Source organism: Tursiops truncatus, chromosome 8 (assembly GCF_011762595.2).
Source record: "Tursiops truncatus isolate mTurTru1 chromosome 8, mTurTru1.mat.Y, whole genome shotgun sequence".
NCBI lineage: Eukaryota > Metazoa > Chordata > Mammalia > Artiodactyla > Delphinidae > Tursiops > Tursiops truncatus.
In genome coordinates this window covers 92,703,127-92,719,974 of record NC_047041.1, presented here as the reverse complement: position 1 = coordinate 92,719,974, position 16,848 = coordinate 92,703,127, and the positions used below count along the sequence as shown (strand labels likewise).

General features: G+C 43.4%; 1 protein-coding gene across 3 annotated transcripts in view; it reads right to left on the bottom strand.

Annotated features, from left to right (window-relative positions):
• Positions 1-16,848, bottom strand: part of EXT2 (exostosin glycosyltransferase 2) — a 119,939-nt gene that overhangs the window by 33,651 nt on the left and 69,440 nt on the right. For all 3 annotated transcript variants that reach the window (XM_019948020.3, XM_033860490.2, XM_073808797.1), the window contains 2 exons: positions 12,036-12,225; positions 4,471-4,637 (listed from right to left, as the gene is read on the bottom strand). In XM_019948020.3, coding sequence (XP_019803579.1) covers positions 4,471-4,637; positions 12,036-12,225 — 357 coding nt within the window. The remainder of the gene's footprint in view (positions 1-4,470; positions 4,638-12,035; positions 12,226-16,848) is intronic.

Below are 16,848 nucleotides of genomic sequence, written 5' to 3'. Positions count from 1 at the left end.
ATTTCATCATTCTAGTGTGTATACAGTGGTAACTCATCGTGCTTCTACTTTAGAATTGCCCTAATGACTATGAGGTGGAGAGTTTTTTCATATGTTAGTTTACATCTCTATATCTTCTTTTATGAAGTAACTGTTCAAATCTTCTGCCCATTTTTCACTGACTTGTTTTCTTATTATAGAGGTATGAGAGTTCTTTATATATTTTGAAAATATTTTTCCCAGTCTATGACTTGCCTTTTTATTTTCTTAGAAGTGTCTTTTTAAAAAGTGTTAATTTTGATGAAGTCCAATTTGGTTTCTTTTATATACTGTGCTATTTGTCTCTTACTTAAAGGAAAAAAACCAAACATTGCTTAGCTCAGGTACACTCGAACTTTTTCCACTGTTTTCTTTAAGAAGCTTTATAATTTTAGTTCCTGCATTTAGGGCTAGGATCCATTCTGAACTGACATATGGATATCAAATTACTCCAGCACCGTTTAGTGAAAAGCCTGTCCCACCGCTATTGAACTGACTTGGGTCTTTTGCTGAAAACTGATTGATGACACGTGTGGTCTATTTCTGGCCTCTATTCTATTTCATTGATCTACACGTCTAAGTTTACACCAGTACCACAGAGTCCTGATTACTGTAGCTTTATAGAAGTCTTAAAATAAGGTAGTCTCGCAATTTTGTCCTTCTTTCTTAAAATTGCTTTGGCTTTTCCAGGCCCATTGTGTTTCCATTTCAACTTTAGAACTAGCTTGTCAATTTTAACTTTTTAAAAAGCCTTCTGGGATTCTGACTGGGCTTGCTTTGAATCTATAAATCAGTTTGGGGAGAACTTCCACCTTAATGATAGTGAGTCTTTGGATTCAGACGTATGATACATCTTTCCATTTATGAAGTTGTTCAATTTCTCTCAGCAATGTTTTGTGGTTTGCAATGAACCTATATGGCCCCCCTTTTTAATACATTTTTCAAGCTGACCCTCCCTACCCCTTCTCCAGGCAACCACCGATCTCTTGATCACTAAAGATTAGTTTGTGTTTTCTATAAATGAAATCATAAAATATGTTCTCTTTTTCATCTTGCTTCGCTCACTCGGCATAATTATTTTTCAATACAACCATGTTGTCGTATGCATCAAGAGCTCATCAATTTATTACTGAGTAGTATTCTATTGTATGGATATACCACAATTAGTTTATTCATTCAACTTTTGATAAGACTTTTTTTTTTTTCCCCTCCAGATTTTGGCTTTTACAAATAAAAGCTGCAAGTACAAATACTAATACTTGTATTAGCGTACAAGTATTTGTGTATACTTATGCTCTTATTTCTCTAGGGTGAATCTCTGTGAGGAGAATGGCGGAGTCACATGGTAGAGATATGTTTAACATTTTAAACTCCAAACTGCTTTCGAAAATGGCTGTATCCAGATTGTGGATCACAGTGAAGTGGAAAGGCACGCAGGCCAGAATAATCTCTCTCCTGTCTTTCATATGCAGGCTGGTAATGAAGATTTATTCGTTCATCAAACATTACTGAGTATCTGATGAACGGGCTGAATTGGGTTAGGCAAAGAGGATACAGCAATGAACAAGACAGCCGTGGTTCTGTCCCTATGGGGCTTACATTCTAGAAGAAAAGCAGACACTAAACAACACACTTCACAATTATTTGCTCACAAAGAGGTAGAGTGCTCTAGTCTGGAGACTTTCTGAAAGCTTCTTTTGATCTGAGCGCTGAAGGATGAAGAGCAGTCAACAAGATAGATACAGTCCTAACACACTGTGATAACTGTGACGAAGAAGTAGTTTTGGGCTCCAACATAACTCTCCTAGGACATAAATTTTTGTTAACTGATTTGCTTATTCATTTACTCCGTCAAGCTTGCATGAGAGTAATCCTAGCCTTTGGCATAAAAAACAGGATTTAGGAGCACCATCTTCTGTCTTCCGATTCAACACAAAACTGGGTACCCTCTCCAGAAGAGAACTGTCCCTTCTGAATGATGGACACAACCATCAACCTTCCTCATGAATCAGCGGAATCATGAGAATGACAGCAGCAGTCGTGGTAGCAGCTGCTAATGTGGCATCTCATGAAGAGCAGAAGAGCACGCTGCCCACCACCCAGAACGGGTACTTCCCGAGCGCTGTCCATGTGGTGGTGCTACACAATCTTATCTAATGTACGCGACAACCCAATGAAGCAGATACTGTTAGTGCCATTTTATACAAGAATAAACTACAACCCAGAGAGATTACATAAGTTGTCCATGGTGACAGAGTAGAAACTTGGGCCCAGTACTGTCCTAACTTTGTTCATTATATTAATTACTATACAAGAAATAACTTTACAAAGTTACCCTAAAGCACTAGTGGCAGGGATGCCTGAAAAATATTAGTTTTCCTTAGCAGCAAGGTAAGTTAGTGATGGACAAGGGATATGCTGATGGTTCTGAGGACTACTTTTGAGGACCAGTAGTCTCTGACATGGTAAAAATCCTCAGGGAAGACAGTATAGTGTCACACAAACTTGAATTTAAACCCCAACTCTTCCACTTATTTACCTGTGTGACTGCAGGCAAGTTATCTAACCTTGCTTAGTCTCAGTAAAGAAGGTGAAAAACAAGAACTGCCTTGCAGGTTTGGGAAAAGATCATTAATGTATGTAAACACCCAGTAAATTGATAGGACCATAGTAAGTTGTATATAGATAGTAGTTAGGAAAGTTGTTCCTTTCATAGCATCTGGAGAAGATCCCAATTACTGGAGATGAGGCGTTTCCCTGCCCCCTACTCCTCTGATACACATTACTTCTTTAGAGGTAATGTGGAGTAAACACAGGGCAGCAGAGGGAAGAGGTGAAGATTCAAGCTCAGTCCCTCCGGGTTTTGCACTTCCTCTCATCAACACATTTTTTGCTGCTTGAAACGAACTCAAGGTTGAAAGAGATCCCAGGTTTCAATATTTATGAGATCCCAAGATTTCAGCTCAAGGTTGAAAGGAATTCATCTAGTCTAACTTCCTTTTATTAGACTTCATTTAGACCAACTGAAATATCAAAGAGGTAGCACTCTGTCCATCTTGGCTACACCATTTGGAATGTTCCCTTTTTCAACCTTCCTTTTACCACAAAAATAAACACATGGGTATGGTCTGAAGCCATTACATGCAGTGGAGAGAAAATACTGGCAGAAAAACTGGTTTTGCCATGAGTTGCCTACTTATTACTTAGAGGAAGAAGTAGGTAATTTGCTTTTTGAAAAAATGGGAATGATAGTGTATGAAACATCATCCAACACCCTAGACGTGACGATCCGAAAGAAAGACACCAATATGAATAGAAATAAATCCAGAAAGATGAGTGTATGTTTTCCTAGCTAGTCTCATGCCGTTCACTGGCCAGTAATGACATCGACCAAAGGTATCACACATCAGTCTATTTCACAATTTCTTTTATACACAATGGATATATAAATATATTTTATATATATAGTAAAAACCTGGGAAAACTTGAGCTTTTAATTTTTGGTGGTGGCAGTGGTGGGGGATTCCTATTTCTTCCCCTTAAAATCCACTTCTAATTTAAGGCTTAGAAAGTAAATTTCTATAATAAATATATGTATCACATATTACTTCATTAGATAAAATTTCATGATTTCTTAGAACCTCAAATTTAACAAATCCTAAAAATGGTTACCTCTCTCCCAAAGACAGGATGACTACGGGGGATAAACTTCCCCCGCTCTCCCCTGTGCCAGCTGTAGCTAATTGATTTGTACACTCTGTTTTGCTTGGGTCTGATACCACCATTACACCCCCGCAGCCGCAGGCCTCAGCCTGTCGCCATCATGCATCTCGTGTACATCCTCCCTGACAGGACTCATCAATTCCTACTGCTTTTCACCAGGCCTCAGCTCTGGCACTTTCCCCGGGGGAGACCTTTACTGGTCTCCATACTTAACCCCTGAACCCAGTCTAATCCATCAGCCACATCGAATGAATGGTGATAGAGAATGTTTCTCCCCAAAGACAGGCAGCCAGCCTCTCCACTTAAAACTCAGAAAGAAAGCCATCAACAGGGTCTGCTTTCTGTTTGTCAGTGTCGCCAGCTTCTTCGCTTATTGATGTTTTTATGGTTGCTGTGCCCAGCTGCTCGAGTCAGGGAAGTGGTATTCAAGGAGACATCAATTAAAGTGCTTGTTAAACGTCATAGATGCTCTTTTGAAAATGTCCCCTGGGACTCTCCCTGGGAGTTCCCAACTGGTGGATGGCACAGCTGTCGTTCTGGAATAGGGTTTTCCCAAAGTTCTAAAGAACAGCTTCATAACCTACACTCCCACGCACAGCTTTTGGACGCTACTAGAATTTAGAAATTACGACTTTACAGATTGACATATAACACTCTTTAGTAGGAAAGACAAGCAGTAATGGGCAATAACTATCAAAAATGTAAATGCACCGTTTGAAACCTCCTTACCTCATAACCGAACTGCAGCTCATCAGAGGTCAGCATAATGATATCGTCGTCAATGGCCAGAACGGCCTCCGTCTCGATTTCATCGTAAGGGAAGAAACGGTTACTCAACTTGTTTTCAGCAGTTCTTACAACTTTTAAAGGAACCCGGATTTTGGGCCACAGAGAATCTGGAAAAAGAAAAACCAAGGTATTTATTACTCTCCTAACTTCTGTGAGGAGATAAACTGGTGAAAGCATCGCATCACAAATGAGATGGAAGAATCAACTCACATCCATGACTCTCATGAAATCCACACGCACAGCTGTGCAAGGAGAAACTCTTATAGGTGCGTTTTTATAATATCCTACATTGTAAATACTTCTATCCTCTCTACATCCTTACAACACTACTGATTCTCAATGTTGTCTTAACCAGAATCCACAAAGTGGCTTCAACTCACAATTGAGAGACAGAGGAGCAAAACGACTTGATGAAGGTCACGGTGATGAGAGGACGAATGGGCTCTGGACCGCCTCACGCTCAGGCCCGTGGTTTGAACACCAGGACTCTACCACCTCTGCACAATCCTTCCAGGTAGGTACACCCTAGCTCAAAACCTGCTTGCAGCTCTGCTGGGAAATACACGTGCTGAACACAAAAGCGCCTGCCCCCATCACGCCATCGCCAACAGCTCCCAAGGCTGCCAAATCCACCCTCACAGAACTGTGGCCCTGAGGGAGTTCAGCTTTCCTAACTTAGCACCTTACCGCCTCGACAGCCCTGCTCTCCTGACTCACTGGGCTTGGTTTCTCATTATGATCAATTTACAGAGTAAATATCGAATATCTAGGTCCAATTACATGGGATTTTCTGGCATACTGAAGAAACACAAACTCATGACTTGCCTTACATTTTTCCCATTCTACTTTGAAATGACTGAAGCCATTTAACCTCAGGTTCCTTATTTTAAAGTGCTGTGTTTAGCACAGCATGAAATTAATACTTGTTTCAATACAGGACCCACGTCCACAGACCTCAGCGTTCTCTACAGAGGGCAGTTTGTTCTTCACGCAACATTTGTCAAACGAGAATAGAAAAGGTATCATACTGCTTCCAAAAACCCAACACATAATTGTGGGAAGGTCTAGTTTTTGTGATTCTTGAAGCCCCGAGATGCCTGTGGCCACTGCAGAGTCACCATACTGAAGGAGAAGTGTGACAGAGGGAAAATCAGGAGGGAAAAAAACCTGTCTGAACTGACTGCAGATAAAATCTCCTACGCATAATTTACAATACGTCCATTAACACGTTGGGGTGCTCCAAGGGTCTTAGAGGAGGCACCCCCAAGGGCAGCTTCCCAGCAGCTTCTGCAGATACCTTCAACAGCAACTCAGTGAACTGAAGCCCTCGACAGTACCCCGGCTGGCCTGATAACACCCCCTGGACAACTTCCTGCTGAATTCCGCGGGTATCCAAGGCGGCTGCTGGTTTCTTGTTTGCCAGTCTTGGCCTGTGGCACCTGAGAACCTTCACCGTGCAGTGGGCTGCAGCCACCCTGTCTCCAGCCAGGTCTGAATCTCAGACCTAGCTGGGGAAGAGGCTCTCCCAAGTTTATTTCCTGTAATCCTTAGAGAGCTCTTTTTTACCATTTAGTCACCAATCTCCTATTCCTAGTTAGTAATTCTTTATATTAAACTTTTCCTGTTCAAGTTACTGTGTGGTTTCTGTCTCCCACCTGGACCTTGACTAACACACTAGGGATATCAGAAGGATTATCAGATGAAAGGGGAATTGTTTTCTATGGCCTCTGAAGTTAGAACCATGACCGATGGCTGGGTGGAAGTTACAGGGAAATTGATTTACACTCTAAATAGGTAAGAATTTTCTGATGCAATGAAATGCCTTCGGCAACACAATGTGCACTTCTATTTGAAATGCACTAACCTTAGAGACCAAACAAGATGCCTCTGAGGTCCTAGGACTGTATGGACAGTAACACTGCACAGAAAGAACAGTCTCTGGAAAGAGCTTCAAATCTCAGGTGTATCCATTACCAGCTATGTGATCCTGAACAAGTCAATCACGTTCTGCCTGTGTCTTTGACTGTGAAGATGGAAGAGGAACACCACCTTCACACGTGAGAAGGTGTGAGGATGAACGGTAACGCATTTAGCAGCATGGCGCCCGGCGCCTAGCAGACATCCACTAAGTGTCAGCTGTGCTTTCCCTTGAAAGTCTGAGTCTATTTACAGACCAAAGGATATTTCTGAACCTTAGATAGCGGTGGCAAAGTGGTACATGTCAGATCTGGTATATTACTCTGACAAGCCAGGGGCGTGTCCTCAGCATGTATCTTCAATGTCTACTTTGAGAGGAACAGAACCCCTGCCATTAATCCTCTGGAACTGAGAAAACCTAACACACTAGCGGAACAAAAGAACGTGGAACTTTTGCCATGTTAATTTCACAAGGCAACAAACAGCCCCTCTTTCTGCAGTACCTATAGGAAACAGGCTAGCTGCTTGGGTTAAGTGTAGATGTGCCTCCACCCGGGATGAGATCGGGACTTGCACTCAGGGAGTGTGCACAGCATGTTCGACAGCTTTCCACATTCTTCGCCTGCATATATCCTAAAATTACTTGAGACAATGTCCATAAAGAACTAACCTGCCTCTAGAAAGTCTTTGATGGGGAAGTTTTAGAAGGTGATGAAGGCCAAAGAGGATGATACGGGGTGCAGATGGGAATGCAGAATGAATCATGGCTCTTTTGGAAATGCGATTACCTCTTCCTGTTCTGGGTTGGGGCTGGATAGCCAAAGGCAGCTTCGGCAAAAGGAGTCTCCATCCCAATGGTCCAGCTGTCTATGAACCATCGTTACTACAAGACAGGACTTCAAGCAGAATTCCCAGTTTCTTGTTTTCACTTTTTTTTTTTTTTTTTTTGCGGTACGCGGGCCTCTCACTGTTGTGGCCTCTCCCGTTGCGGAGCACAGGCTCCGGACGCACAGGCTCAGCGGCCATGGCTCACGGGCCCAGCCGCTCCGCGGCATGTGGGATCCTCCCGGACCGGGACACAAACCCGTGTCCCCTGCATCGGCAGGCGGATTCTCAACCACTGCGCCACCAGGGAAGCCCTTGTTTTCACATTTTCAAATAAAATAGGCCTCTAAGAAAGGGAACTACCTTTCTCTCGGGCTTTAGCATCCCTTCCGTGGAATACAGAGATAAGAGGGTAGCAAGCAAAGAATAAGCATTATAATTACTCCCTGCCCTAAAGCAGATAATGTTGATATGGGACTTTGATTCTGTTTAAAAAAATAGGGGGACTTCCCTGGTGGCTCAGTGGTTAAGAATCCGCCTGCCAATGCAGGGGACATGGGGTCGAGCCCTGGTCCAGGAAGATCCCACATGCCGCAGAGCAACTAAGCCCGTGCGCCACAACTACTGAGCCTGCGCTCTTGAGTCCGTGAGACACAACTACTGAGCCCCCGTGCCACAACTACTGAAGCCCGCGCGCCTAGAGCCCATGCTCCGCAACGAGAGAAGCCACCGCAATGAGAAGCCCGCGCACCGCAACAAAGAGTAGCTCCCGCTCGCCACAACTAGAGAAAGCCTGCACATCGCAACGAAGACCCCATGCAGCCAATAAATAAATAAATTAATTAATTAAAAAATAGGACAGGAGCATGAGGTAGGAAAGAAAAATATAGGTGAGAAAGAATAGAGGTTTTTTTTTTTTCTTTCTTTCTTTCCATTAAGTATTTTCAAAAGAATAGATTTACTCTTCTGCCTCTCCTTGAGCCCCTGATAAGGACCTGGTTCATCTGCATAATCCCAAATTAGAGAACTGACAAAGCATGACGATTTTCTGAGCGCTAATTGGCAATCTGAATAGATACAGTGGGGCCTAGTGCGCAGCGCATGAGCTTTGGATCCAGAGAGACCTGTGTTCACGTCTGGCTCTGCCATTTTGCAGCTCTGTGACTGAGGCAAGTTACTCAACTAATGTGAGCTTCACTTTTGTAAAATGGGAAGAATAACAGCTTCCTTGCAGGTCTGTCATAAGGAGCAGAGATAATATGTGTAAAGCACTTAGCACAGTTCCTATTCCTTGGATATAAAAGGTACTCACTGCATGGTTATAATAAGGCTACATCATTCTCATCTGCACAGATGGATTCTTGTGAAGTCTAGGAACTTCACCTCCCCTCTGACAACTTGAAGAGGTGTAGGCAGAAGAATACGGGGTGACGCCTTAGGGTGCAGAAGCAAACAGTGTCACAGCTAGAAACCTTCAGCCTCTTGCTACATTGCTTATCCCAGATGGGCTCTCTTTCTTTACTTCTTGAAATTCTAAATGGAACCACATGAATTATAGCCTGTGTCTCATCCTGTGAATCTGTAGCTGGCAAACAGAAATGTCACCTTCCATTCACACAAAGTAGTCTGAAAAATAAGATTTCTCAAACACATTGCCAAATTTATGAAAAGCAAACAGCTGAACCAGCTGACCTGATAACTTTACAGTTTTGAGCTTTAGTCCAGCTTGAAGGAGAAAAAGAACTCCTCGCGTTAAGGATTTTTAAAAAATGTGTACCGATTAACAGCTTTCTCCAAATTGGATGCCAAGAGCCACGTGAGCAAGAATTCTCCGACTCTGCAAAGGCACTACACAATGTTCAGGTTGCCTGACGATGACCCAAAGCCCATCCTGGCGATCACTGTCACAAACACAACCACAGATCCACCAACTAAATGATCAGATTATCTCCATACAAATCTCGAGCCCCCTCCAGGAGTGCTAGAGCTGCCTGGTGCACAGCCGGTCCCCAGGCCCCTCCCTCCCCAGGTCCCAGGATTCAGCTCGAAGGAAGAGAGCTGCTGCTTCTACTTCTCGCTTGCCTCTTCCGAGGTGACCATCCTGAAATGCTCAGCCAATCCCATCCTGCATGTTAAGAACTATGAGAGTCCCAATCTGAAGCTGGGGTCAGGATGGGGGGTTCCTTGAGATCAACTCAAATTTAAAACTGAAATCAATTAAAACAGAAGGCTGAGTTAAACCTATCTGAAATGTACAATGTAACAGTTTCCTTCAGACAGGGGCCAGGGGCCAAGCCTAACAACCTTTATATCTATCAAGCCTGGAAACTAAAGAGCCGGGGAGAAGGAAGGCAGTGGCTTGCCTTTTCTTCTGACAGAGCTCAAAACCAACGTGACGAAAGCTTGCTGGAAATTTCTATTGCCTAGTCTAAGTATTTACTTAAACTTCAAATCCAGCAATTTAGACTTAAATGTAACCAAAAAGAAAAAAGTATTTGCTTGGGTCGCAGAGTGAAAAAAAAAGGTTGGTGGCGGGGGGAAGGGGGCAATTTCTGCCTACACTAACCCTCCCAGCAGCAGGCATGTTAGCCACAATATTTATTCTAGTAAATGTAGAGAGAGCGGAAAACATCACTTTTGCCTCTAATATTTCAAAGCCTTGGACTTGCTTTTTAAAAAATATATATGTTACTAATGCCGTACATGAAAAATCAGATGCCTCTGCTGGCACGAGGGCCAGAGCTGACAGCCGCCTTCACCAACTGAACCAACACCCCACAGAAGAGTAAACATGGTTCACGTTCTCCCTTAACAACCACGTCACCAGAGCTGGAGCCCTGACCTAAAAACCACTGTTAGAAAAAAGCTGGTCCAGTCCCTAACCGTGTCAAAATTAGGGCCTCATCAGTTGAGGGCTGTCTTTCCTCTCTAGAGCCAAAATATTTCAAAAATAAACTAAACTCTTGGTCATAGAATTAACCACTACACTTTACTAGGGTGTACCAAAAATTAAAACTGAACACCCAGCTCCAAAACCTAGGTTTGTGCTCTTGCTTTTAGTTATGCCAATGTAGGGGCTTAGACCAAGGAGGAAGAAAAAGATTTCTCCTTTCTCGTAGTTTGTAATGATACTTGCCCCAAAGAAGTGACTCAAATTTACAATAACTGATTCACCTTAAGCCCGAAGGGGCTAATGAAGTTTTCTAAGGACAGAACTGCCTATCTGGGCAGGAGGGCGGGGTGAGGGTGGAGGCTCTCTGAAAGCTGGTGGCCTCCGCGTGCGTGCAGGAGCATGACTGCAGCATGACACAGAGTTGTTCCGCGTCCCACGAGGGACACGGGACACGCAGCCTTGCTTCTGAAAACACGACCTCTCCTTTATAAATGAAGAGACGAATGAGCAACGCAGTACCTCCGATCTCCCTCACTCTGGTGGACCAGGGTCTCCCATGACCACCCCTGCGCTGCTCCTTTTGTCCCGTCCTCCTCCCTTTCTCCCTCTCAGATGGTACCTGGTGCCAACACATTCCGCTTTCTTCTACCCCTTTCCTCCTCCTTTACTGAGAGTCAAAAAAAAAAAAAAGAAAATCCAGAAATGTTGGGAGGAAAAAAACTTGGCATAAAAGATAGTTAATAATAATAATACAAAAGGCAGTGTGCTTCAGGGCACACTATGGGCATGCTATTCATTTAAAACAGCTACTTTGTTTACTAAACTGTGGCTCTCTGAATATAGAAAGTAAGTATTGATTCTCTCAGAGAACAAAAGTCCCACCAAGTAAAACTGTTTAAATGTCTCAGGAGGACATTGAAATCCTGATTTGCCTCACAGACAGAAGTACGTTCTTCTCCCAGCCTAGACTACGGATCTGCTACCGGGAGTTTCCAGGGCTGACTATCCTGACTTCAGTATAACCAATTAAACAAGAACAGCCATAAAAAGTGCAGATACTACTGTCAGGCAATAAACTAGACCTTATCGGTGATAGTGGTGCACATTACAAACTTCAAACTCATTCCTTGCTCTAATCCATCAGAAACTTCCTGGCATTAATAGGCTATAAAGGGCAGGAGCTTTGAAGTCCCTGGGATTAGGATCAGTAATAGACGGACTGAATGAGAAACAAAATGCAGGTGGAACGTACTCTATGCGTCCTGAATTAAAAACAAATCCAGTGAATCAAACAGCCCTCAACCCTAGCTTCCAGATTACGGGGGTGGCCAAGGCAAGCAACAGAGCCATTAAGGATGAGCCGGTGGGAACTTCCAGAGAGGGCTCACTCTAAGGAACTGATTCAAGCCCGGGAGGGCGTGCCTTGCTAACTTTCCCCATCGGAGGTGAGGCTGTTCTTTTTGAAGAAGAGCACAGTATCAGAGCAGAGATAAGGAAGGAGAAAACTAATGCCTTTTAAACTGAGTTTTCATGTAAACACATCAGCTGAGATGGCCGAGGGAAGCTGAGATCTGTTTTCCCAAGGCTGATGGCCTTTGATCCTATGATTCCTAAGCCCTCAAACACTTGCGGCTACAGAGCAGGCCGTGGGTTTAGAGTTAAACGGGCCACCCTAGAACAAGGATGGGATGATTGAGAAAACCGGGGTCATGCTGTCTCAGAAATGGCATTACTGTTGACAGAGCAGGAAAATTCATTTTAAACCAAAGGATGCAAATCATTTGGCCATCCAAATATCGACCCAGCTGCGGGGTTCGCTAACGCCCAAACCAGGCCTTTCCTGAATGCACTGTCTCCCCTCCCTTCTTACCTTCTGGGGGGTTTTTATTCTGATTATTCCAGACGACCAGCAGCTTGGATAAACTGGGCACCTTGGACACTTCAGTGATGACCCGGAAGAGGCTCTCCACTCGGTCGTAGGTGAGGACGATGGCCGTGAAACCTTGAGACTGTGGCGGTATCAGTGGTAGGAAGAGCGGGTTGCTCACACTGCCCCATTTCTGCAAGAGAGCACATGAATGTGGGTCAGAGAGGGATCTAGTAACAATGAGGCTGATCTCTTTCCCAGCGTCACCAATAAACCTGAACATGGGAGATCTGATGGCCTTTCCCATGACCAATCCAAGGGCCAAGCAACTGTTCAAAGTCTTTCCCTCAAAATCTGTGCTGATGCTCTTTAATTAAGTTTGGCTCTGATACCCCTGAACAAGGGGCAGAGAAGTTTTGCAGCTGAGAAGAGATTTCTGGTCAAACATGGCAGATTAAACACATGCATTTATCTTCATTCCCTCCCCAAACCCACTAAAGTGGGTTAATAGATATATATAGATATACATATAAAAGTGCAGTTAATAGATATAAATCTACCCAGACAACGAAATGGGAGCAGAGACAGCAGCTGATGAGCAGCGTGAATGTGTTTCTGAAAGATGGAAAGGGGCTGGAGAAGTGATGACAGCACAGGAGAGGGAGAGCTGAAACCCAAGTACCAAAAGGTGGGCGGAGGGTAGGGGGAGCAACAAGGCAAGCAAGCCCCAACTGTAGCCCCACAAAGGCTCAGTGGGCCCTTGTGAGTAAGAGGAGGGGGCTGAAAACAGGAGGACTAGTTAAAATATCTGTAAGGAGCAGCGACGGACTCAGGGCACAGGCCTCCCCATCACCTACCCACTCAGCCAGAAAACTACTCTTCTTCCCTGCCCGAGCTAGAGAAGGGAGATTTATCCTCTGAGGAAACTGAAGCTCTAGACATGGAAACACAGGCACAGACGAGAGGAAAATGCAATTAAAGCCTATATTTTGAATGATGAGCTCTATGGCCTTCTGCCTTCCTCCAGATCCCAAAACATCGGCAGTCATGTGGTTTACTTGCCACTCCATGATCTTACAGCGAAGCTCCACCACCTTACAGCGAAGCTCCACCACCTTACAGCGAAGCTCCACCATCTTACAGCAAAGCTCCACCACCTTACAGAGAAGCTCCACCACCTTACAGCGAAGCTCCATCACCTTACAGCGAAGCTCCACCACCTGACAGCGAAGCTCCACCATCTTACAGCGAAGCTCCACCACCTTACAGCGAAGCTCCACCACCTTACAGCGAAGCTCCACCACCTTACAGCGAAGCTCCATCACCTTACAGCGAAGCTCCACCATCTTACAGTGAAGCTCCAACATCTTACAGCGAAGCTCCATCACCTTACAGCGAAGCTCCATCATCTTACAGCAAAGCTCCATCATCTTACAGCGAAGCTCCATCACCTTACAGCGAAGCTCCATCATCTTACAGCGAAGCTCCACCATCTTACAGTGAAGCTCCACCATCTTACAGTGAAGCTCCATCACCTTACAGTGAAGCTCCATCATCTTACAGCGAAGCTCCATCATCTTACAGCGAAGCTCCACCATCTTACAGCGAAGCTCCATCACCTTACAGCGAAGCTCCACCATCTTACAGTGAAGCTCCATCACCTTACAGCGAAGCTCCATCACCTTACAGCGAAGCTCCACCACCTTACAGTGAAGCCCTCGGGCAACAAGCTTCCCTTAAACAAAAAACTTCTGATCATGTGTCCAGGTGAACTGCTGTGTCAGTGCACACGCTCGCCTTCTCCGTCTGACACACCCTGACGTGCCCTGTCACCCTGGGCCTTCCCCACCCTGTCCCTTGCGCCCTAGAAGACCTCAGTCTGACCTAGAAACCACCTCGGATCCCATAGGAGAAGAGAACATGGCAATACCCTCTCAGTGAGATTTGAGTGTGAATGGCAACAGTACTTGACCATTCAGCTTGCCCTTCCCCTGCTTAGATTTTTTTGTTACAATCAGATAGTTGGCCTCTTTGGGAAAAGAGACCCCTAGATTACTTGTCTTTAGATTTCTGACACCTAGCTTTGTTCTTGTCAGACGTTTATTAAATGGATGAACTGTGAAAAACAAACAAACAAAAAAACCCAAAAAAACCCTTCTGATCAGGTTTTTAGTGCTTCCCTCTTAATCACAAACAGATCCTAGAATCAGACATTTCAAGAATATCTTCAGCATGAACAACAGAAACCAAATGAACAAAGAGAAAAACAGGAACTCAGAGGAAACAGACAACAGAAGAAGCAGAAGGAAATTTAAATAACTTCATATCCTCTGAGACTTTTCCACCCATGAAATAAGAATAAATTGCTATTTTTATTTTAAAAGGTCTATCAAAGATAGGGAAGAACCCTTGAACATTAAAAATATGATAGCTTAATTTTTTTTTTAAGGCAGTATTGAAAGATAAAGATGATGACGTATTGCAGTCTGGTGAACAAAAAGAGATGAAAAACAGGACAGAAAAGATGAGAAAATACAGGAGGTCCAACATCCATCTAATAGGAGGCTCCTGAAAAAGAAAACACAGAATATGGAAGAAACAAAACTGTCAAAGAAATTAAGTTCTAAGAACAGAAGATATGAGATGCAAATTTTCAGATTGAAAGGACCAAATAAGTAATGAGTACACTGAATTTTAAAAACATAAAAAGATAAAACAACAACAACTAAAAAAACCAATGAAACAAAAACCATATCAAAGCACATCACTTCTGAACACTGGGCATAAAGAGTCAATGAAATGTGTGAATCTAGGTGATGAGCATGTGAGTTCACTGTACAATTCTCACAACTTATCTGTAAGTCTAAATTTTGTTCAAAATAAGGTTTAAAAAGTAATGAATAAAATTCAATTTCTTTGCTACCATTAAAATATTGTCACTTTTAATGCAGCAATGTAAACAAGATATTTTTGTATTGATAATAGGGAACGACTGTTAAAGCATTCTTATATTTTCAATCTGCTTTATTGAGATATAATTAAGTATACAATGGTTTTTGGTATATTACACTGTTAAATTTTAAAAACTGGTAAAATATAATAGGAAATTTGCCATTTTAACCATCTCTAAGTGTACAATTCAGTGGCATTAATTACATTCACATTCATATGTGAAAAGCCCAGGACCTAACTTCGTCGTCCCCAAGAGGAGGCTGAATATGAAATGACCTATCTGTTATTCTGGCTGCTTACACTCCCTACAGTCTTTCATACTCTGGGATTCCCAAGGTCCCCCCACTAACCTCATCCATATCACTGATGGACACCCATCACCACGTATATGACAACAGCTGTGTGCCAGATGTAACAGTGTGGGACAGGAAATGTACACAAACACATGGAATACACATGGATGGGAACTCAAGGAGACTGAACGGGATTCCTGGAGTCCTAATGTAATCAGGATATTAAAGCCAAAATGTCCACAACAGGCCATAATTAGATTTCACAACCAAGAGACACAATAGGAAAGGCTATCTTCTTAACGCTGACTTTTTGTTTCCATGACATCATGCTTTGGCGTTAAGCTGTAGTCTTAGGAAGGTGCCCGGATTTTAGTGTTTGTAGCCTGCATCTAATTACCTTTGTAGGAACACCTTTTCATTTTATACTCCTATCTTATTCTTCATAGCTTCCTGACTTGCATGGAAACTGAGGTCAGGAAGTAGCCCTGTGCTTAAGTCACAATTCCTCCCTAAGGTTCATGGTCTCTCTGCTATCACCATCCCAGCCCACTCATCTACTCCTCCCGACATAATACTCGTATGCTTGAAAATCACCATTTTCAATGGAAAAGAAAAAAAAAGATTTTTTAAAGAAGCGTGTAAAATAATTTAATGTGTGATGTCGAAACAGTCAAGATTTACTGAGTACTGAACTGTTAGGCACTGTGCTTTACATAAATTATCTCATTTGAGCCTCACAGCAATCCCAAGATAGATAGCTATTATTCTCATTTTACAGATGATGAAACTGTAGGACTAGAAATAGTGAATGATGTCTAATCATGTGCTTTACCAGTCCAAAAAGGAAGGAAGAAATAGTGAATGACGCTCAAGGTTACATAACCTGCTAGTGACAGAAGTGGGAAACAGCCCAGGCCATCTGGCTCCAGAACACCAGGATGTGGTGGTTCTCGGCCCTTCCTCCAACTCTGAGTCTGGGGTAAGCATCACCACTTATAGACTCTGGAAACTGGAACTGTGGGAAACTCCAGAGCTTATTACTTCCAGCTCTCTCTGAGACAAAAATGTTGGAGGTTTTCTTTATCCTTGATAATTAAATCTGGGCCAATATGTAAGGGCCCACCCAAACACTATGATTTCACAGGGTACATGGAATAAAAAAACACACCAAATATATAACACTGACACAAAGGGAACACATAAATTTAAAATGGTAAATACACCTCTTACACAGAAGGAAAAACTATTAAACCCCCAACAAAATGAAGTCTGTTCTTTGGGAGAAGTGGGGAATGCCAGCACACTTGCATGACTCTATGACATTAAAAGGAGAGGAAAATTCCCTGAGAGATGCAAAGCTTGGTTTCAGAAAATGAATCCCTTGGAATTTAAACTGAGGCACCCCCGCTGAAAGGCATCACAGCTCTGGTTTCAAGGCGCTGCCAGGGAGAAGGAACAGGGTCTCTGGCAAGACAACAGATCTGGTCTCATCCCTTATGCCAGCTCCCTTCGGGAAATGGATGGTTATGGGTTGGGGGAGGAGACAAAGGAACGGGTGGGTGGGAAACAGA